This window comes from Sebastes fasciatus, chromosome 1 (assembly GCF_043250625.1).
Source record: "Sebastes fasciatus isolate fSebFas1 chromosome 1, fSebFas1.pri, whole genome shotgun sequence".
In the NCBI taxonomy this organism is placed as follows: Eukaryota; Metazoa; Chordata; class Actinopteri; order Perciformes; family Sebastidae; genus Sebastes; species Sebastes fasciatus.
In genome coordinates, this window is record NC_133795.1 from 2027841 (window position 1) to 2050113 (window position 22273).

Below are 22273 nucleotides of genomic sequence, written 5' to 3' on the forward strand. Positions count from 1 at the left end.
AAAAGAAAGTTGTTTTTTACCAAGCACCGCCCACCAGCCGGAGCTCAGCCAATAGGAACGCTCTCTCTCTCTGAAATGACCTGTGATTGGCCAAAGTCTTCTGTCACAGGCAACAGAGCCATGAGGAGGAGCAGAAGTCTAGTTTTCTCTCAGAACACTTGAATTACAATATGCTGAAAGGTTATTATGGGATTGTTGAATCGGAACATGAATATTATATTACATTTCTGCTAATAAATCCCCCAAAATGTTACACACTTTTCCTTTAAGTTGATGTTTTTATAACGTTTCAACTTTTTTTGCCCAGTTTAAAACTTTAGTTGGGAAATTAATAAAAAAGTAATTGTATGTAATGTAATGTAATAGGTTACAACTCAAATAATTATATTACTTAGTAATAACCTATTACATTTCTAAAGTAACCTTCCCAACACTGCTTATATTGCATTTTTCCTTGCACATTGCAGGCCCACAGTAGTTCTATATAACATTATTATAATGATATCTACATGTGTATGCAGTAGTTCTATATGACATTATTATTATTATAATTATGTCAGTTTATAACATTTGTCAGAAAGTAATATAAAAGCTAATCAAATGTAATGAGTTACATTACTTTGATGAAGTAATTAAAGTACACAATATATGGCATTATTATAATGATATCTACTTGCAGTAGTTTTATATGGTAATATTACAATGATATCTACGTGTGTATAGTTCTATATTGCATTATTATAATGATATCTACATGCAGTAGTTTTATATGGTAATATTACAATGATATCTACGTGTGTATAGTTCTATATTGCATTATTATAATGATATCTACATGCAGTAGTTTTATATGGTATTATTATAATGATATCTACATGTGTATAGTTCTATATTGCATTATTATAATGATATCTACATGCAGTAGTTTTATATGGTAATATTACAATGATATCTACGTGTGTATAGTTCTATATTGCATTATTATTATAATGATATCTACATGTGTATAGCTCTATATTGCATTATTATAATGATATCTACATGCATTATTATTATAATGATATCTACATGCATTATTATTATAATGATATCTACATGCGTATAGTTCTATATGCCATTATTATAATGATATCTACATGCAGTAGTTCTATATATTATTATAATGATATCTACATGTGTATAGTTCTATATGGCATTATTATAATGATATCTGCATGCAGCAGTTCTATATATTATTATGTATTTTATATGCATGTGTATGTGGGCTGTGGGGGTTGGGGGTGTTTCCAGGGGCTCAACTCTGCAAACTCCACCTCCAGACCAAGTTGGAGAGAAAAGTTCCACCTCCTCTCCTCTCCTCTCTCTGCCTGCCTCTAGTCTCTCTGCTCCGGCCTCCTGTCTCTCTGCAGAGCCTCCTGAGCACCATGGAGCTCCGTTACTCACCACTGCTCCTCTTCTCCTTCTTCAGCTGTATTGTTCCTCCTCTGATCGCCTCCTCGGAGCCTCTGGAGCCGTATGACTTCCTCTTCGACACGGCGGTGGAAGCCTACTACAAGTCGGACTGGCTCACCGTGATCCTGAACATGGAGAAGGCGCTCCGGAACAAAGCGACGGTCCGCAGCGTGAAGGCTCAGTGCCGGCTCGGCTGCTCCAACCAGACCGGCCTGGGAGCTCCCATCCCGGGGGCCGGATCCGTGGACGACCTGGGCTTCTTCCAGAAGATCCTCAAACGAGCAGACTGCGTGAACTCCTGCGAGACGGAGAAGCTCGGATCTCCCACTCTGCACCAGGTCACTGAAGATGTGAAGCTGGAGTTCAACAAGAGGACCCCCTATAATTACCTGCAAGTCGCTTATTTTAAGGTATTATAACTGTTATGTTAATGCATCACACATAACATAACAGTACGTTCATGCTAAAGGTCCAGTTTAAAACATTAGTTGGGAAAGTATTTAAAAAAGTAATTGTATGTAATGTAATGTAATAATTTACATTCCTTTAATGAAGTAACTAAAATAGTTACTTTACTACATTTCTAAAGTAACCTTCCCAACACTGCTTATGTTGCATTTTTCCTTGCATATTGCAGTCCCTCAGTAGTTCTATATGACATTATTATTATAATGATATCTACATGTAGTAGTTCTATATATTATTATAATGATATCTACATGTAGTAGTTCTATATATTATTATAATGATATCTACATGCAGTAGTTCTATATATTATTATAATGATATCTACATGCAGTAGTTCTATATGGCATTATTATTTTAATGATATCTACATGTGTATGCAGTAGTTCTATATATTATTATAATGATATCTACATGCAGTAGTTCTATATATTATTATAATGATATCTACATGCAGTAGTTCTATATATTATTATAATGATATCTACATGTAGTAGTTCTATATGGTATTATTATAATGATATCTACATGTAGTAGTTCTATATATTATTATAATGATATCTACATGTAGTAGTTCTATATATTGTTATAATGATATCTACATGCAGTAGTTCTATATATTATTATAATGATATCTACATGCAGTAGTTCTATATATTATTATAATGATATCTACATGTAGTAGTTCTATATATTATTATAATGATATCTACATGCAGTAGTTCTATATATTATTATAATGATATCTACATGTAGTAGTTCTATATGGTATTATTATAATGATATCTACATGTAGTAGTTCTATATATTATTATAATGATATCTACATGTAGTAGTTCTATATGGTATTATTATAATGATATCTACATGTAGTAGTTCTATATATTATTATAATGATATCTACATGTAGTAGTTCTATATGGTATTATTATAATGATATCTACATGTAGTAGTTCTATATATTATTATAATGATATCTACATGCAGTAGTTCTATATATTGTTATAATGATATCTACATGTAGTAGTTCTATATATTATTATAATGATATCTACATGTAGTAGTTCTATATGTTATTATAATGATATCTACATGTAGTAGTTCTATATATTATTATAATGATATCTACATGTAGTAGTTCTATATGGTATTATTATAATGATATCTACATGTAGTAGTTCTATATATTATTATAATGATATCTACATGCAGTAGTTCTATATGGCATTATTATAACAACTGAGAAACTGTTAGTGGAGATCTCAGTGGAGCTTTGACTGATGTGTAGTTGGAGACTGTAAATGTCCCAACCCCCCAAAACAACCAGAGACAGCCTGCCACGTCTTAAGGTGGAGTCAGCTCCTGCAGAGTCTGACGGTCAGACGTCGGTTTCTGGGATCCAGCTGTTTAAAGCAGTGCTGCTTTCAAATGCTTCGGATAAAAATCATAAAAACAAAGACTAAATGTGTTGGCACATCGGAGTAGTTTTAGCTGTGAAGTGAGATGGGCAATGATAGACAATATTATTCTCTATGTCTGAAGAACATTTTTATATTCACTGTTTTCTTGGATTGTTTTGTGTGAATAGTCGAAATTACTACTCTCAGACAGAACTTGAAAGCAGCAACATAATAAAAAAAACAGCTGGTGCAGAATTTGAATCTGTGGAAGAAATAATCTCAAATATAACCACTATGTTTTTATATAATAATTCTTCTTATTATAAGTATTATTGCCACATTGAGGGGGAAAAAAATCAGAGATTTAGAGAAAAAAAGTCGTAATATTACGAGAATAAAGTCATAACTTTACGAGAAATAAAGTCGTAATATTACGAGAATAAAGTCATAACTTTACGAGAAATAAAGTCGTAATATTACTAGAATAAAGTCACAACTTTCCGAGAATAAAGTTGTTATATTACAAGAATAAAGTCATAACTTTACGAGAAATAAAAGTCGTAATATGAAAATAAAGTCATAACTTTACGAGAAAAAAGTGTTAGTAAATATCTTACAACTACAATAATTTCTGTTTATGTCATGCTAGTAGCACTGCCAGCTGATACACATATTATGCCGAGGAAAATAACTTTGGATTCAGCTATTAGTTAATTTTACAACTTTTAGGACATAATGATTTAAATGAGGGCCATTAAAGTTTTCATACTGGGAAGTTCATTTACCTAAAAAAAAAAAAATGATCCTCTGATTTACAGACGTCTCGGTATACATCCATGGCCACAGACTCATTGGCGTTTTCAGTCCTAAATGGCGGCAGTGGCTGTTGTCACAAAAGCAATGGAGTTTCGTCTCTTTGCTTCTAGACTCTTTGCCGATACTTTGGTACCAAGTTGACCGCAAATATATGGAGGCTACTCTGAGTTAAATTATGATGCGTTCATGATCTATTTAGTAAAAATGAGTCTTTGGTGAAGGTAGGTTTTCATGATGAGTCCAAATGTAATTAGTTAGTTTTTGATGAGAAACTTGAAGCGGATCATCAGGGATTAATAATACATTTGCAAAGATTTCTGGTATTGTGACATCGCCTAGTGATAATATATCACTATGTTGTGTTCATGGTTTGTTCCGCTGCCTCAAGTGGGCAAAGAAAAAGATTTATTGCTGCTTTAACGTAGAGGGTTGGACAGACTAAACGCTGTCTGGGAGGCACATAGAAGCAGTCAAATAGGGTCTGCAGGTTCTGTTGTTCACTGATCAACACACCTTCAATCAGAGAGCTGAACCCCTGTATGTGTGTGTGTGTGTGTGTGTGTGTGTGTTTATTTCAGATCAATATGCTGAACAAGGCGGTGGCCGCTGCCAACACGTTCTTCCTGGCCAACCCGGATCACGTGGAGATGAGGCAGAACCTGGAGTACTACAGGATGATGGCCGGAGTTCAACTGGAGGATTTCAAAGATCTGGAGGCCAAGCCACATATGGTGAGAGCAAACGCCTTCTTTGATGAGTTCATGGCCTTTCTGTCCTCTTTAGAGGGCGACTGATTGTCTGTAATGTTTATTTATTTTGCTCACATCTCAGTACTTTTTGGTTCAGTATATAATTTAGATCAGATTTCAGATGGTCCATTCTCTGCAGTAAAACTGTCACAAGCCTGAAGTTGCTGCAGCTGGTCAACTTTAAAGTTTTTAAATAGCTATACAGATGTTTTGGCCGGTGGGATGACGGCTGTAAAAAAAGTGTGTCCTTTTTGGACTATTATCTCTGTATGTTACATATTCTTTTTATTCTTAATACTGTGAACCTTTGTACATACTACTCACATTGTACATGTTTTTAAATTCAAAACTTTTAAATATTTTTAAAGAGAATATAATAAATAATAATAAAATATAATAATATTTTAATATTTAATTTTTTTTCAATTCCATATTTATGTTTCTTGTCTATTCACCATTTTTATTTTTATTTTTATTTTAACTGACTATTTTATTTTATTTGTATATTTATTTATTTATTCATTTTGTACACTTGTTTTCTATTATTTGAGTCATTGTCATGGGTTGGGGTGGGGAGGATATCTATCAGTCCAAACATATTTGTGCAGTGGATTGTCAGAGTTGTATTAACAAAATTCAGAAATAAACTTTGTTAAAAAAGAAGAAAGTCCTTTAAGGCAAAATTAAGCCCAGACGAGTCGTTTTAATAACCTTGTGTGCACTTTGTTATTACCTTGCTATCACCTAGAAAAGGACACTTTTATAGCACTAGTAATATTACTCAACCAGCTGTGATGGTGACCGTGATCCTCTCTCTCTCTCTCTCTCTCTCCTCAGGCCGACTTCCTGCTGGGGAAGAGCTACTACAGCGACGACTCGTTCGGCCTGGCGGCCGATCACTTCGAAGCGGCCGTAGACGAGTACTTCACCGCCGATAAGGAGTGCAGAGCGCTGTGTGAGGGAGCCTACAACTACGACGGGTACAACTACATGGAGTACAGCGCTGACCTGTTCCAGACCATGACAGGTGAGACGGTGAATGTGCAGAAACAATTAATATTATGAAAGTTGAGAATTTGCTGACCAATGTGTGTAAATGTGTATGTGTGTGTGTGTGTGTGTGTGTGTGTGTGTGTGTGTTTCAGACCACTACATGCAGGTACTGAACTGTAAGCAGCACTGCTCAGTAGAGTTGGCCTCAACCGCTGGCAAAGACAAGCCCTTTGAGGACTTCCTCCCCGCGCACTTCAACTACCTGCAGTTCTCCTACTACAACAGTGAGTCCAACTGCCCTTTCCTTTTCCTTTATCCAACGTCCTCGACTGTAATGGACGTGGAATTAAACCCCAAATCTACAGAGATTAACAGCATCTACAACACTTTTAGACCTTAAACCTGCTCTCCACCCTCCTCTTCCTGTTCCCTCTCTCCAGGTGAGAAGTACGAGAAGGCCATAGAGTGCGCTAAGACCTTCCTGTTGTTCCACCCCAACGACGAGGTGATGAACCAGAACCTGGCGTATTATTCTGCCGTCTTGGGCGAAGACAAGGCAGGAACTATATCAGCCAGACAGGTACGGCCGCTCTAACTGACACCACAGTTATTATAGTAGTGCAGTTATTTTTATAATCTTAATATCTGTAACGATCAGCAGTAAATCAGCCCACTCAACATGCGGTGAGAGAAAGATCTCCTCTGTTAGAACTCGAATGGACTCAAGGGCACAAAAGAGACATTAAAAAAGCACTGATGGTAATCTAAAGCACATAAACGCTTTGCTGCCTTTTAAAGAAGCAGTAAGTATGATTTATTTATCTTTTTTACTGCCCCCAGGCTCTAAATGTCCATATTCTGCAGTATTTATAGTGGTTTAAAAGGGTTGTGGATCAATACTAATGATGCTGAATGATGCTGAGATTTCTGGCTTTCCCAGCTGAATAAAAACACTCCCAGTGTGTCGGCGTCTGGCTGATTATTCACCCCCCAAAAAACTAAAACCAAATAAATTTCCTGCATGTTTACACATTTATAGTTATTGTGCTATCCATGATAATGAAAGTTAACAAACTAATTGGAAATGCAAAAGAAATTGCTTTCATATTAATTCACCAACCTTACTTAAAACTAGGGCAGTCAATCGGTTTTTATCTGTTGAAAATGTACCTTTAAGGGAGATTTGTCAAGTATTTAATACTCTTATCAACATGGGACTGGACAAATATGCTGCTTTATGTAAATGCATGTATATATTTATTATTAGAAATAATTTAACGACACAAATCAATGACAGATATTGATCCAGAAACCCTCACAGGTACTGCATTTAGCATAAAACAATATGCTCCAATCATTACATGGCAAACTGCAGCCCAACAGGCAACAACAGCTGTCAGTGTGTCAGTGTGCTGACTTGACTATGACTTGCCCCAAACTGCATGTGATTATCATAAAGTGTGCATGTCTGTAAAGGGGAGACTCGTGGGTTCAGTTCATTTGTTTTACCTCCAGGTGGTGAAACTGTACATTCAGCAGTCCATACTGGAAAAAGAGCTGCTCTACTTTGGATACGAAGCCTTCGGAATCACCTTCGTAGACCCGGTGAGTCATTAAATCGTTTGTTATCGACCACATGTTGCGTATTTGATGCAGCGGTTTCATGCAGGATGATATTTACTGTCATATTGTATTCAGGACACGTGGACTCCTGAAGACGTCATGCCCAAGAAACTGAGAGACAAGCAGAAGTAAGATTGAAGACACTGACACCACAAACACACATGTTTGTGCAGGTCAAAGTGATGTTAAGGTCATTCTACGTATCTGTGTGTCTCAGAGCCGACAAAGAGACCGCGGCGAGGATCACAGAGGAAATAGGAAACCTAATGAAGGAGATTGAGACTCTGGTCGAGGAGAAGAAGAAGGATTCTTCAGATGTGACCATGATGATAGCGCCGCAGGAAGGTGAGGATTTCACCCAGATTACTAGTGAGATGATGACCATGTAGTCTTTATTATTTCATATAATAGATATAGAGATATAGAGACGCCAGCATGCCCGCTGTGCCTGGCAAGAGGTTCCCTGGAGCACATCCTAAGCTGCTGCCCGACAGCCCTGGGAGAGGGGAGGTACACATGGCGCCATGACCAGGTCACTACATCAGTTCCCAGCAAGGCACATCATGGCCTTCGTCAGGGCAGGGGAGAAACCTCAGGCAGAGCGGAAGACCTCAACTGGGCCGCTAGCCTCTGCTCGTGACTGGCAGCTGAAAGTGGACCTTGGGAGACAGCTGAAGGTTCCGGAGCACATTGCGAGAACGACACTCAGACTTGGTCTTAACATCTGACGGTTCAAAGCAAGTGGTGCTCTTGGAACTTACAGTCCAAATACCTTGAGCTGCTAGAGGCCTGCAGAGGAAGTGGGTGGAAAGCCCGCTGTGAGACTATCGAGGCGGGCTGCAGGGGGTTTCCAGAGCAGTTTCTACACCGGACACTCAGGCTCCTCGGCATCAGAGGGTTGGAAGAGAGAAAAGCCACCAGGAACATCACTGAAGCTGCAGAAACAGCTTCAAGGTGGTTGTGGATCAAGAGGGGTGATCCATGGCGTAGCGGGCCGCTTGGACACAAGCCGGGACCGATCATCCCCGGTTGGGTCGCCCAGGTGAGGGAGTCTGATGATCAAAGACCAGAAACACCAGATGACCCTGGCTTCATCAATGATGATGTGTCCAAGCCACACCATCTACATGCAGATGGTGTTTCTTCAAACTTTAATATTTAATATAATATTTAAACAAACTACAGTAAAAATTAACATAAAGTTACTGTGAGGAACTTTTAACTGGTTATGAAACCGTCTCTAATTAATACTGGTGCCTCTTAATGACCTACATCGTTAAGTAAACAAGACCATCAGCGAGAAGATTGTGTATTTCTATATACTTATTCTTAATGCTTGTCGTCGGGTCGATTCCCCGTGAAATCAGATGGAACGATTTACGGCATGCACGTTCACCAGAAACTCCTTCAGCTCAGACTCCAGCGGGGCCTCGAGTAGCAACCAGCCCACCGCGGACAGACCCAGATCCGGCTTCGCTGCCGCCTTCGACCTGCAGTCGGAGCTCCGACGGGAGGTGGAGAGCTCTGCACCTGGCAGCAGCATTGGCTCCTCCTCCGGCCAGGAGCAGAGCTTCGCCTCTCTGCTCCGCCGGTCCCCGCTGGGAGCCAACACTGACTCCACGCTGCTGGAAGCCCAGGCCACATTGTTAGGCCCGCTGGATGGAGAACCAGAATCAGGACTGCACGGGGCAGACTGTCAGACCCTGCTGCAGTAAACTGAAAGTTCCTCGTAGTAGCTTTAACTACAGTACCTGAGAAAGTCTCCCCTCGTCCTAAAATGGTCCTAAATCAATACTAGAGTACTTCCTTGTTTATGAATGAAGCGGTACATGAGTTGTATGTGTTTGACCAATCAGCGACGATCATGCCTGCAAACTCCACCCCAAAAGTTCCTGTACTTTCAGAAAGTACTACCCCCCAACCAGGGCCTTTTTTGGTGATAAAAAGGTCCAAGAAAATGTCCCCAGAACTTAATTTAGACCCTGGTCCCTGCGGTGGAAATGCACAGAGTTCCTCAAAAGGTTCTTAGTTCCTGGGGGGAAAGTTGCTGCGGTGGAAACGGGGCTAAAGGTTCAGTCTTTGACAATCACTCTCCTTGATCCTGCGACCTTTTCTAGGCGCTCTTGGTGGTGCTGTGTTGTATGACGACATCAAGGTGACCATGACGTCTACGCAGCTGAACGGCTCTCAGCGGGTGCTGCTGGACGGGGTGATCACTGACGACGAGTGCAGGGAGCTGCACCGCCTCTCCAACGTGAGTTACCGAGAGAATGAAGCTGCTCACAGCGTATTCACTGAACTTAATGTGTCAGTCTATCCTATCAGAGTGTTGATGATGATGTGGATATTTCCCAGGCAGCTGCTCTGAAAGGTGACGGCTACAGGGGGCGCCCTTCCCCCCACTCGCCCAGTGAGATGTTCCAGGGAGTCACTGTCCTGAAGGCCGTGAAGGTCTGAAACATCGTTTAAAGTACTTAGTCAAAGAGACTTTTGACCTACGTTGGTTTTCATCCCATTAAATGACGTTTCCTCCTCCCGCAGCTCGGACAGGAAGGAACGGTTCCCCTGAAGAGCGCTCGTCTGTTCTTCGACCTCAGCGAGAAGGTGAGGAAGGTGTTGGGGTCGTACTTCGGTCTGGACGCTCCGCTCTACTTCTCCTACTCCCATCTCGTCTGTCGCACCGCCATCGATGGTGAGTCCGGCAGGGACAGTTTGAAGAGACTAATCCACTACTGTCTCTCCGAAATATCTCTCGTTTTGTCCCCAGTGATGATGTTGTGGATTTTTTTTTTCTGTTGGATCATTCATAAAACGATCTGTTTGATCTATCAACTAAAGTTCAGTCTTAAAAAGTAGGAAAATGGGTAGAGAAAGGATTTTCCCTCAAGTCTTTTTGAAGTTTTCAAAATCGTTTTTAAGTCAACAACAACGTGAACACAAGAAACTCCCAAATTCCCTTCATCCACTCGTCCCCAACCAAATTACATTAAATTAAAAACAGGTTAAGATGTACGTTTGTGTGTCGCCACTAGGGTTGTCAATCGGTTCAAATATTTAATTGTGAGCACGATAGTGTCCATAGTTAATCACAATTAATCGCAAATTAATCACACATTTCTTATCTGTTCAAAATGTACTTTAAAGGGAGATTTGTCAAGTTTTTAATACTCTTGTCAACATGTATGTACATGTTTATCATTGGAAATCAATTATCAACACAAAACAATGACAGATATTGTCCAGAAACCCTCACAGGTACTGCATTTAGCATAAAACAATATGCTCCAATCATAACATGGCAAACTGCAGCCCAACAGGCAACAACAGCTGTCAGTGTGTCAGTGTGCTGACTTGACTATGACTTGCCCCAAACTGCATGTGATGATCATAAAGTGGGCATGTCTGTGAAGGGGAGACTCGTGGGTACCCATAGAACCCATTTACATTCACTGATCTGGAGGTCAGAGGTCAAGGGACCCCTTTGAAAATGGACATGACAGTTTTTCCTCGCAAAAAATTTAGCGTAAGTTTGGAGCGTTATTTATCCTCCTTCACGACAAGCTAGTATGACCTGGTTGGTACCGATGGATTCATCAGGTTTGATACCAGTATCTTCAATCTAGCTTTTAAACTGAGCCCACTAAAACATAAAAATCGCAAGTTGTGTTAAAGAAAATAGTGTCTTTAAAACGAATTTACCTTAACGTGTTATTATCACGTTGACCTTGACAGCCCTGGTAGATACACAACCAGTTCACGACAACAGTTTCCTCTAAATAATAACGTCAGTATTCCTTGCCACAGTAACATGCAAGTCTCCTGGATAATAAACTTCAGTCTTTTTGTTATTACGGTTCTAAAATGTTCTAACTTGTCTCTGATTCTGTTGTTCGTTCAGAGAAGCAGGAGGACCGCGAGGACCTGAGTCACCCGGTCCACGTGGACAACTGTCTGCTGGTCTCTGAGCTGAACGAGTGTATAAAGGAACCTCCTGCATACACACACAGAGACTTCAGGTGAGCACACACACACACACACACACACACACACACACACACACACACACACAAGTACACTACCGAGTCTATCCTTCAACCAGACGACCACACATAACCTCCTAACGTCTGTCCCCTGCAGCGCCATCCTTTATCTGAACGATGACTTCGAGGGAGGAGATTTCATTTTCACTGAGTTGGATGCTAAAACAGTCACGGTAAGGATTCAGCTTTTATTTGCATATTTTTTTGTGCTGCACCGCGTATAAATGAAAACAAAAATAAACGACAAGCTAGCACTGCTATTAAATGTTGCATGTTCTGTATGTTCGGACTTCTCCAGGCCGAGGTGCGTCCACAGTGCGGCCGCGTGGTCGGGTTCGAAGCGGGGAAGGAAAACCCCCACGGCGTCCGAGCCGTCACCAAGGGTCAGAGGTGTGCTGTGGCGCTGTGGTTCACCCTGGATCCCGCTCACGAGGAAAAGGTACGTACGATCTCTGCGGAGTAACGTCAACGTAACTAGGAATCGCTCTGCAGTTGTAGTTTTTACCAGTTACTGTATACAATTAATTACGTTTACTGATTGTTTTGCAGTAAACTTCTAGGTAAACTAGGTTTCTGCATGATGATGTATACATATATATCCTTATTATCCTTATTATCCTGTATTAATACAAGAACTTAGATGGCGGTCGGCACTCTGCCAGTTTGAAGAATCAGACAGGAGTAGAGGAACGGAAGATGAGTGATGTACTGCTGTGGACGCCACGTTAGTTCGGATCCGAAAGTCACACTAACACAAAAAACCTAACTAACCGATGGAGGCAGCGGTGAAAATATTCTAAATACAGTGTAAAAACTGAAGCCGTCATATCGCTCTCTTCAAAGCCACCAGACTCCATTGACAAAAGCACTAATTTTACCTCGTAGAACACGGGAGTATACAGACGTAGGCAAAGTTGTTGGTAACGTTCCGTTAAAGAGAGAAAAACCCACAATGGTCACTGAAATAACTTGAAACTGACAAAAGTAATAATAAATAAAAATTCACTGAAAATTAACTAATGAAAATCAGATATTGTTTTTGAATTATGGTTCAACAGAATCATTTAAAAAAACAAACTAATGAAACTGGCCTAGACAAAAATGATGGTACTCTTAACTTAATATTTTGTTGCACAACCTTTTGAGGCAATCACTTCAATCAAATGATTTCTGTAACTCTCAATGAGACTTCTGCACCTGTCGACAGGTATGTTGGCCCACTCCTCGTGAGCAAACTGCTCCAGCTGTCTCAGGTTTGAAGGGTGCCTTCTCCGAATGCATGTTTCAGCTCCTTCCACAGATGTTCAATAGGATTTAGATCAGGGCTCATAGAAGGCCACTTCAGAATAGTCCAATGTTTAGTTCTTAGCCATTCTTGGGTGTTTTTAGCTGTGTTTTGGGTCATTATCCTGTTTGAGGACCCATGACCTGCAACTGAGACCAAGCTTTCTGACACTGGGCAGCACATTTCGCTCCAGAATGCCTTGATAGTCTTGAGATTTCATTGCACCCTGCACAGATTCAAGACACCCTGTGCCAGATGCAACAAAGCAGCCCCATAACATAACCGAGCCTCGTCCATGTTTCACATTAGGTACAGTGTTCTTTTCTTTGGATGCTTCATCTCTTCGTCTGTGAACATAGAGCTGATGTGACTTGCCAAAAAGCTCCAGTTTTGTCTCATCTGTCCAAAGGACATTCTCCCAGAAGCTTTGTGGCTTGTCAATATGCATTTTGGAAAATTCCAGTCTCGCTTTTTTATGATTTGGTGTCCTCCTCGGTTGTCTTCCATTAAGTCCACTTTGGCTCAAACAGTGACGGATGGTGCGATCTGACACTGATGTACCTTGACCTTGGAGTTCACCTCTAATCTCTTTGGAAGTTGTTCTGGGCTCTTTGGTTACCATTCGTATTATCCGTCTCTTCAATATGTCATCAATTTTCCCCTTGCGGCCACGTCCAGGGAGGTTGGCTACAGTCCCATGGACCTTAAACTTCTGAATAATATGTGCAGCTGTAGTCACAGGAACATCAAGCTGCTTGGAGATGGTCTTATAGCCTTTACCTTTAACATGAAGGTCTATAATGTTCTTTCTAATCTCCTGAGACAACTCTCTCCTTAGCTTTCTGTGGTCCATGTTCAGTGTGGTACACACCATGACACCAAACAGCACAGTGACTACTTTTCACCCTTTAAATAGGCAGACTGACTGATTACAAGTTTGAAGATACCTGTGATGCTAATTACAGGACACACCTTAGTTTAATATGTCCCTATGGTCACATTATTTTACATCTTTTCTAGGGCTACCATCATTTTTGTCCTGGCCAGTTTCATTAGTTTGTTTTTTTAAATGATTCTGCTGAACCACAATTCAAAAACAATATCTGATTTTCATTAGTTCATTTTCAGTAAATTTTTATTTATTATTACTTTTGTCAGTTTCAAGTTATTTCAGTGACCATTGTGGGTTTTTCTTTCTTTAACGGAACGTTACCAACAACTTTGCCTACGTCTGTACGTACAACTCCACTTCCACAAAATCCAAACTAACCCTATAAGTTACTAACTTTGACTCAGCTAGTGCTAGCGTTCACGTTATTTATAACTAGAGCTGTCGCAGCTAACACGATAATGACGCGTTACTGCAAATTCACTGTAACGACACTAATTTCTTGAACACATTAACACAACATTTGATTTTTAGGTTGTAGCGGCTCAGTTTTAAAGCTAGAGTGAAGATACTGGATTCATGTGAAACTATAAAACCTAAAGAATCCAACGGTACCAACCATGTCATATTAACATTTCGCGAAGGACGATAAATAAAGCCCTAAACTTACGCTAAATTTTGGTGAGAAAAAACTGTCATGTTCATTTTCAAAGGGGTCCCTTGACCTCTGACCTCCAGATCAGTGAATGTAAATGGGTTCTATGGGTACCCACGAGTCTCCCCTTTACAGACATGCCCACTTTATGATCATCACATGCAGTTTGGGGGCAAGTCATAGTCAAGTCAGCACACTGACACACTGACAGCTGTTGTTGCCTGTTGGGCTGCAGTTTGCCATGTTATGATTGGAGCATATTGTTTTATGCTAAATGCAGTACCTGTGAGGGTTTCTGGATCAATATCTGTCATTGATTTGTGTTGTTAATTGATTTACAATAATAAATATATACATACATTTGCATAAAGCAGCAAATTTGTCCACTCCCATGTTGATAAGAGGGTTAAATACTTGACAAATCTCCGTTTTACATTTTGAACAGTAAAAAAATGTGCAATCAATTTGCGGTTAAATATTTTAATTGATTGAAAGCCTTAGTCATAACCGATTGATTAGCTTACTGTGGTAACCTACGTTGGCGTTTCCATCCGAAAAACTTGGAAAAGAACGCAGATGGACCCGCCCTATTCATTTAGCCTGTGGCTAATGATCTACAAACATCCTCATCATGACTCTAATCCAGTATGAATAGAGTTTTTTTCTGCGTCTGGTGTCGACATTTTGATTCTTAATTGGCTAATCATGCGTTCTGTTTTCCCCTCAAACGTTTATTTTTCCGTCCTGTAGGAGAGAATCCAAGCTGAGGACATGCTGAAGATGTTTTCTACCCCTGTGGACTCGGAGTTCATCAAAAAGGAGGCGAGCGACACCTCCGAGCCCCGGCCGACAACAACACCAGAACCTCCCGCGCAGGCTGACCAGGTCAACGCGGACGATAAGCAAGATGACAAACTGGCGGAGCAGAAGCCGGACGCACCAGCAGAAACGCAGGCGGAGGACAAAGTGGAGGCGAAACCAGTCAGCAAAACAAAAACGGCAAAACCTAAAGCGAAGGCCAAGGAAGCAAAGACGGCAGACAAACCCGCTGCTAAAAAAGACGGTAAAAAGACGGTTAAAACACAAGCCAAGCAGGGAGGGAAAAAGGACGCAAAACCAGCTGCGAAAAAGACAGTAAAAGTTGCCGCCAAGGACTCCACAAAAGCTAAAGCTGACGCCACGTCGGCCTCAGACTCTCAGAGCGGGAAGGTGGAGCTGTGATCAGACGGCTCCTGTGACTGTGTCTATGTGGAGTCTGTTATTTTCTACAAGGTCTTCTCTGTGGGTGGGTGAATGAGTGAAAGGTTGAGTTAGTAAGTTCACTGCAGATGTCACTGAAATCATAACTTGAGTACAATCAAACTGACAATCACAGCTAGAGCGCCCAAGTTAAGAGTTAAATATGAGCGGAACTTTTCTGTTGAGAAATCAACCGTGTGAATCGTTGAAATAAAAGTGATTTTTCTAAATTATGGTGAGTTTCATTTAGAGGAAAAAAATAAATGTTTTTCATGAACTGATCAATTTTGAGATTTTGCTTCCTTAACATGTCTTCTTTCAGACTAGTGGAAAGAAAACATCCAAAATACACATTTAGGTGTTTATTTTACTGCTTTGTCTATTTGCGTCTGTAGATTTCTCCTAAATTCACCAAAAGTTATCAATAAATTACATTTAAACATTACATTTTAGAAAACTTGCAATATAAAAAATAATTGTCTTAATGTCAGTAATCAACTGGGGACGTTTCATCGTGATGTCTATTGGTTAATTTTTTTTACCCTATTCAGAAGTAGCGTCAAAATGTATGAAATTTTACAATCCATATCTTTTCATGCTGTTTTCTCAACATGAGTTGTTTCTCAGACTCTGAGACAGAAATCTCCACTTCAGCAGCTCTTACATCCTCCAAACTTTCCAGTTTCATTCCTCTCTATATTGTGAAGGTTTCTACAGAGGGGTTTGTTCCTATATCATTCATAACCTGATTTATACAAAATGTAATTCCTAAAAACATGAAGAAAGTGGATTTTTGTATGGCTTTATTAAAAAAAAAAAAAAAAACAGATATTCAAAATTCCCTCAGTAAAAACCTTTGACTCTAATATATTAACAAAATGAAACAATCATTTTGAACCTGGCTTTATCCAATGTTCAGATTACTGTTCTGGAAATGTATGAAAATTAGCACATATAGCACATATGACATAAAAAAAACAAGACTCGGTCAAAACCCAGTATATGTCTGGACCGTATCTTGTCAGTATGTGAATTTGTGGCTAAATTGTTACACAAATAGTCAGTGGTCATGTCTATGTTTTGTGAACAGTTTTTTCAACCTATATCTTAATGTTTGATTGAAACTTATAATGAAGCAAATTACATTCAGTAATAGTAACATTTAATAGTTAGTATATTATAGGCTACATTTTATACAAGGTGTAAAGGTATTAGCATACATACAGTCAGCAAGGTTAAAAGTATTTCAGTTTCTTATTAAAGCATGTGTATCAAAAGCATTCATCATATAAGTGGTGTGTAACAATATATATATACTTTTATTTTAAGTATAAGTTTATCAGCTTTGAGATATTCCTGATGTCATCACTGATGTTGTTGCTGCAGTATTTATTCCTAGATGGAGTGTTAATGGAACAGCTTCATAACCTGGCACTGATCCATCAGAACTCCATTCAGAAAACAAGCATTTTAAAAGTTGTTTGCTTGTCGTCATGGTAACAGACCTGACAAAGCATGATTTCAGACTTTTTACTAATCAGCATCATTATGTTGTTATTTTTGCTTCACTTTTGATCCGTTTACAAAAACGTCGCTGCCGTATTTATACCTAGATGAGTTTTGGGGAGTGATGATGGAGTAGCTACAATGTTAGCATAGCCTGGCACTGATCGATCAGAACTCCGTTCAGAAAACAAGCATTTTAAAAGTTGTTTGCTTGTTGTGTTGCGGACGGACCAGACAAAGCATGAATTCAGTCTTTTTACAAATCGACATCATAATGTCGTTATTTCAGCATAATTTTGATCCGTTCATTGCAATTGAATCACAGCACAGTCTGTTTATTTTGGGTTCATACGGCAGTAGCAACGTGTGGCCTGCTAGATACAGATACAGTATGTAAATACAGCTCGCCGCCGGGTGACGCTATGAACCCAGACACGACGGCGTTTGGTTTTCTGACATATCTGGGACTTCACCAACATGTACAAAGCGGCAACAGCGGTTATTTCTGGAGGACAGCGAGGCAAAAATGTGCTTCGCGTTTGGTGTGAATGCACGGTAACAATACGAAGCACAACATAACGTAACTTAAACGAACATAAACAATAGCACATGCACAACAACAGCACTATGTAATGATACATTGAACCGCTGACACGCTCCCCAGAAAACGTAAAAACAGAACTGTTCTCCGCCTTTTCATTTCGAAAGAGCAACGACCAATGAGGAAACTCCAACAGTCGGATGACCAATCCTGTAACTTCATCACTCAGTCAGTCAGTCAGTCAGTCAGTCAGTCAGACAGTCAGTCAGTCAGACAGTCAGTCAGTCAGTCAGTCAGTCAGTCAGTCAGTCAGTCAGACAGTCAGTCAGTCAGACAGTCAGTCACTCAGTCAGTCAGTCAGTCAGACAGTCAGTCAGTCAGACAGTCAGTCAGTCAGTCAGTCAGTCAGTCAGACAGTCACTCAGTCAGTCAGTCAGTCAGTCAGTCAGTCATTGACAGACTTTTGCGTTTGTAGGGCCGGCCCTCTGCGGTCCAGCCAAAAAGTCTTCCTTGGATGTAAAAGTCTCTTCAGAAGAAAAATTCAACAACTACTGGCGGTCGAGTGATTATTTTATTTAAAACTTCAGCACAGCAGTCGGTTATTACAACTACAAGAAATAAAAACTCAAATTAAAAAGGCAGAGTACTGATACCTCCTAAATTTCGATTGTTTTAGGTCTTTCTTTTGTCAAAGGAAACGTGTGCTTAGTAGGGAAAAAAGTCCTCTACTTTTCCACGTTTCCCTTATCGGTTCACACTCAATTGCTGTTGAATGAGAGAAAAGACGTTCTCAGTCAGAGTAAGCAATTTCTCACCTTCCAAAGACAACCGACTTTTCACCGATAAGATGTCTAAGTAAGTGATAGATAAGTGTGAAACGCCAATTTATTTTTACAAATTTTGACAAAGCCTCCCGGTGCAGCTGGATCGCGAGCCCCCGGAGCCGTTCCAACTGTTCAAAACACGTGCTGGCTACCTACGCAGTTATTTTATACTCAATGAATACACACAACGTTTGATTAAATGCTTGGTATTTGGATATAAAATCACATCTCGTAAAAACACAAAGATAAAACTTAAGGTAAAACTTTCGTCATTCATATCAAATCTCTTCTAAGAACCTTTTTGTTCTTGAACCTTTGCTCGGAGGCAAGACTCCTCTTTACCTTCACTCTCACATCATAGAAGTCACACAGTAAGAGATAATGTATCACATTTAAAGTAACTCAAGACAAGTATTTTACATGATGAATGAACATAATTAAATGAGATACAGTTGTAAATGATCAAAAGATTACATGATTATAAAATGATCAAATGATAAACAATAAATGCTGTTTCGGTTCTTGGTGTCCTGAAGCAGCCTGCGCTGTGCACAGCTGATACTAATCACCATGACGTCATCAACTGGTGCCAACTTATTAACAATTGAATGCCATGGTTGGCCACATGGGGCACAAATACCAACCACTGCTCTATCTACATTATGTTCATCTTAAAATAATGAATTTAACTTATCCTTTTCTAATATTTGGCTCCTACGACTGACGCCTGGCCGCGTCAGTCGGCGTCCCGCCAGTACCCCCGACGTGCGGGGAGGTGCGAGGGCCCGTTCATCGCTGCTCGCAGTTTTAATTTTGTCTGTATTTCATTATATCTGTGCAAGCACTTGGTAACTATGTTTAGAAAGGTGCAACACAAATAAAGATTATTATTATATACGGCAGCTGGACAGCAGACCTCAGATCAGCTCTTACTGCTTGTTTTCCTCGGGTCTGTGAAATCTTACAGATGACGTTAGGAGCACCGGAGGACACAGAGGAACATGATGTTTTTCAGGTTACCTGTTTCCTGTACTACTGTCACGATATAGCGACCGTTTTATAAAAATAACTTTTTTAATCATATTTGCTCCGATCTCGCCTACTTCAGCTTTAACTTCCACTGTTATTTAAATATACTCAAAAACATTTCATCCGGCTTTGAAGATGTGAGCAATGACATACTTAAGATCTAAGTAACTTTCCCTGAAAACCTGCTTGCATTAGGGGGAGCTATCTAGCCTGCTGGTGACACCCAAGCCCAATCACTACAGAACTTTGAATTTTGCGCCAGTTCTGATACGTATTAAACTTTTCGTGAGTTTTCGTGCATCCTAAAGGCCTCAAAAATGCGATCTCCAGGCAGAAAAATAAACTAGGGGTGGGCGATATATCGAATATAGTCGATGTATCGCGGCTTGTCCCACGCGCAGTATATAAAATGACTATATCGCGAACATCGACTACAAATTGTCATGTAATGTTTTTAAGCCATCCCGCCGGCATGAGACTCGCTTTGGTATTTCCTTCTCTTCCTACGGCGCCCTCTCACACACAGATACATACGTCACAGACTCCGCCCCCATCCCGCCGCTCTCCTGGGCGAGTGTGTGACGTAATCGGACGGCGTGTTTTTGTTTATGGAGGGAAGCAGAGAAAACCCGGAGCCCGAAGAAAGCGAAAGAACTGCAGCGAGTACGGTAGCGAGAACAAGACCAAAGAACCAGAACCAGCCCAAAACCAGAATGACTCTGGCTTCCTCGCTTTCCAAGGCAATCCCATATGACAAAAAAGTGCAAAATGCAAAGAAATCACGGCCGCTCTAACCTACATCACAACGTTAGCGTAGTTGAAAAGCCCAGATTCAAAAGACTCATTAAGACACTTGATCCATATGAACATCCAGCTAACAGAACCAAAGCTGTGAGCCTGAATAAGTGGACCAGACTGCTTTGACCACAGGCTGCACCTCGAGATTGGTGAGTCTTTCTACACTGCTGGGAAAATAATATTTTTTATTATCAGCAATGTTATAACAGCTTACTGGTAAACATAACAATAAGATACTTTACACTTATTACACGCCATTAAAAACTGTGTGTGTGTGTGTGTGTGTGTGTGTGTGTTATGTATTTATCAAAATATATAAAGCATGTATTGCCAGATAACTATTTGGTTAAAGTGAATACTGTTGGATACTGTTTTGTTAAATTTAACTTGTGATTTCCCCCTTTTTGCATGCAAGATTAAAATAGTTCAACAGAAACCACTAATGAATATAAACAAGAAGGTTTTAATGCAGACATACAGTGTGCTGCAGGGACTACAAGAATCATCATATTGGTGTGATTGTATGCATCAAAGGGTTAAATCGAGCATTTGTGAAGTGCTTAGAGGATATTTGAAAATATCGCAATATATATTGTATATCGCGATATGGCCTAAAAATATCGCAATATTATTTTTAGGCCATATCGCCCAGCCCTATAATAAGCCTTAGAAAAACAATAGGTTTCCTCGCACTTCGTGCCAGGACATCGTTGGGGTCCTGGAACTTTCGTGCTCTGGCCCTAAATAAGATGCAGGTCCAGGTGGTGAACCTCTGTGGATCATCAGGACACAGCTGATCCTCTCAACACATCCACTTTTCTGATCACTCACTCTGACAGAGATCACCACGGCTTCCATCTGATGAGAGAAGAAGAGAACAGAAGTCATGAATCAGTGTTTACAGAGACTCCCTTCATCAGCTGTCAGTCACTGATGCAGCACACAGTTCATTTATAAAACTATCATTGGCAAAACCAACCTCCATATCTCTGCTCACTACTCAATATCTCCAACAGTAACCGCAACTTATGTTCTAGCAAATTCATCAGTGTGGTCGTTCCTAAAGACTGCACCTCCTCTGGTCGTCACTCATTCCAGTTTGCTGCTCCTAGTGACTGGAACAAGTTAATAAAGACACTAAAACTCCACACCCTCATTCCGTTACCCTCCTTTAATAGCTCATTAGGCAGACCACATCATGGTTACTAATTGTAACCATGGTTCTATGAAATAAGAGCCAGTGATTTGAGGCTTCAGTCAGAATGATCTCAGAGCTGTGACAGAGATGAACTGATCAATGAGAGAACAAAGACTTTCTGATCAGATTTGATGGTACGACAGTTTGATGGATGAGGACCACTGTCTCTATACATGATGTGATGCTGTCAGCTGTAATCCAGCTTTATTTCCTGGAGACATGAACACAACAACAACATCTTCTTCACATCAACTCTAACACATGATCACAACAAGCTTCTGGCTGATCTGATTGGCTGACTGTTCTCTCTCTCTCTCTGTGTCACTGTTCTCCTCTCACAGCTTACCTGAGGAAACACATCACAACAATACTACTGAAACCAGCATGGACCGACTCCGACCCTCTACTTACTCCAGAGTCTTCAGTCTACAGTGTGGATCAGACAGTAGCTTCATTCCTGATTCCTTCAGGCTGTTGAGCCTCAGATCCAGCTCTCTCAGATGGGAGGGGTTGGACGTCAGAGCTGAGGCCAGAGAAGCACAGCTGATCTCTGACAAACTGCAGCGCCTCAATCTGAATAAAAAATAAATGATGAAGATAAAAATCACTTTATAATCCAATAAGAAAATATTTCTACTTCATGAAGTAAACTTGATCAATGTAAAACAGATATTAGTTCAGAGGATCTTCTGTATCCAGATGTGACCATTTACCAACAATGATAAACATTAATTTACTTTAACAACTAACAGTGGACATTTTCTACACTTT

The 22273-nt window shown here is 40.1% G+C and overlaps 2 protein-coding genes across 2 annotated transcripts in view; one reads left to right on the forward strand and one right to left on the reverse strand.

Moving 5' to 3' along the window:
- Window positions 1-1329: 1329 nt before the first annotated feature.
- Window positions 1330-15836, forward strand: p3h1 (prolyl 3-hydroxylase 1). The gene is made up of 15 exons (XM_074635191.1): window positions 1330-1862; window positions 4712-4864; window positions 5720-5909; window positions 6028-6159; window positions 6316-6455; window positions 7391-7480; window positions 7574-7626; window positions 7716-7843; window positions 9616-9752; window positions 9854-9949; window positions 10040-10190; window positions 11397-11514; window positions 11636-11711; window positions 11837-11977; window positions 15118-15836. The coding sequence occupies exons 1-15, from the start codon at window positions 1425-1427 to the stop codon at window positions 15586-15588; spliced, it is 2514 nt and encodes an 837-aa protein (XP_074491292.1). The 5' UTR covers window positions 1330-1424; the 3' UTR covers window positions 15589-15836.
- Window positions 15837-18205: 2369 nt separating this feature from the next.
- The window catches only part of LOC141767536 (protein NLRC3-like), a 63252-nt gene continuing 59184 nt past the window's right edge, over window positions 18206-22273 (reverse strand). Inside the window, exons 13-14 of the mRNA XM_074634985.1 lie at window positions 21914-22075; window positions 18206-21155 (exon numbers count right to left, since the gene is read on the reverse strand). Of these exons, the coding sequence (XP_074491086.1) occupies window positions 21128-21155; window positions 21914-22075 (190 nt within the window). The 3' untranslated portion in view covers window positions 18206-21127. The remainder of the gene's footprint in view (window positions 21156-21913; window positions 22076-22273) is intronic.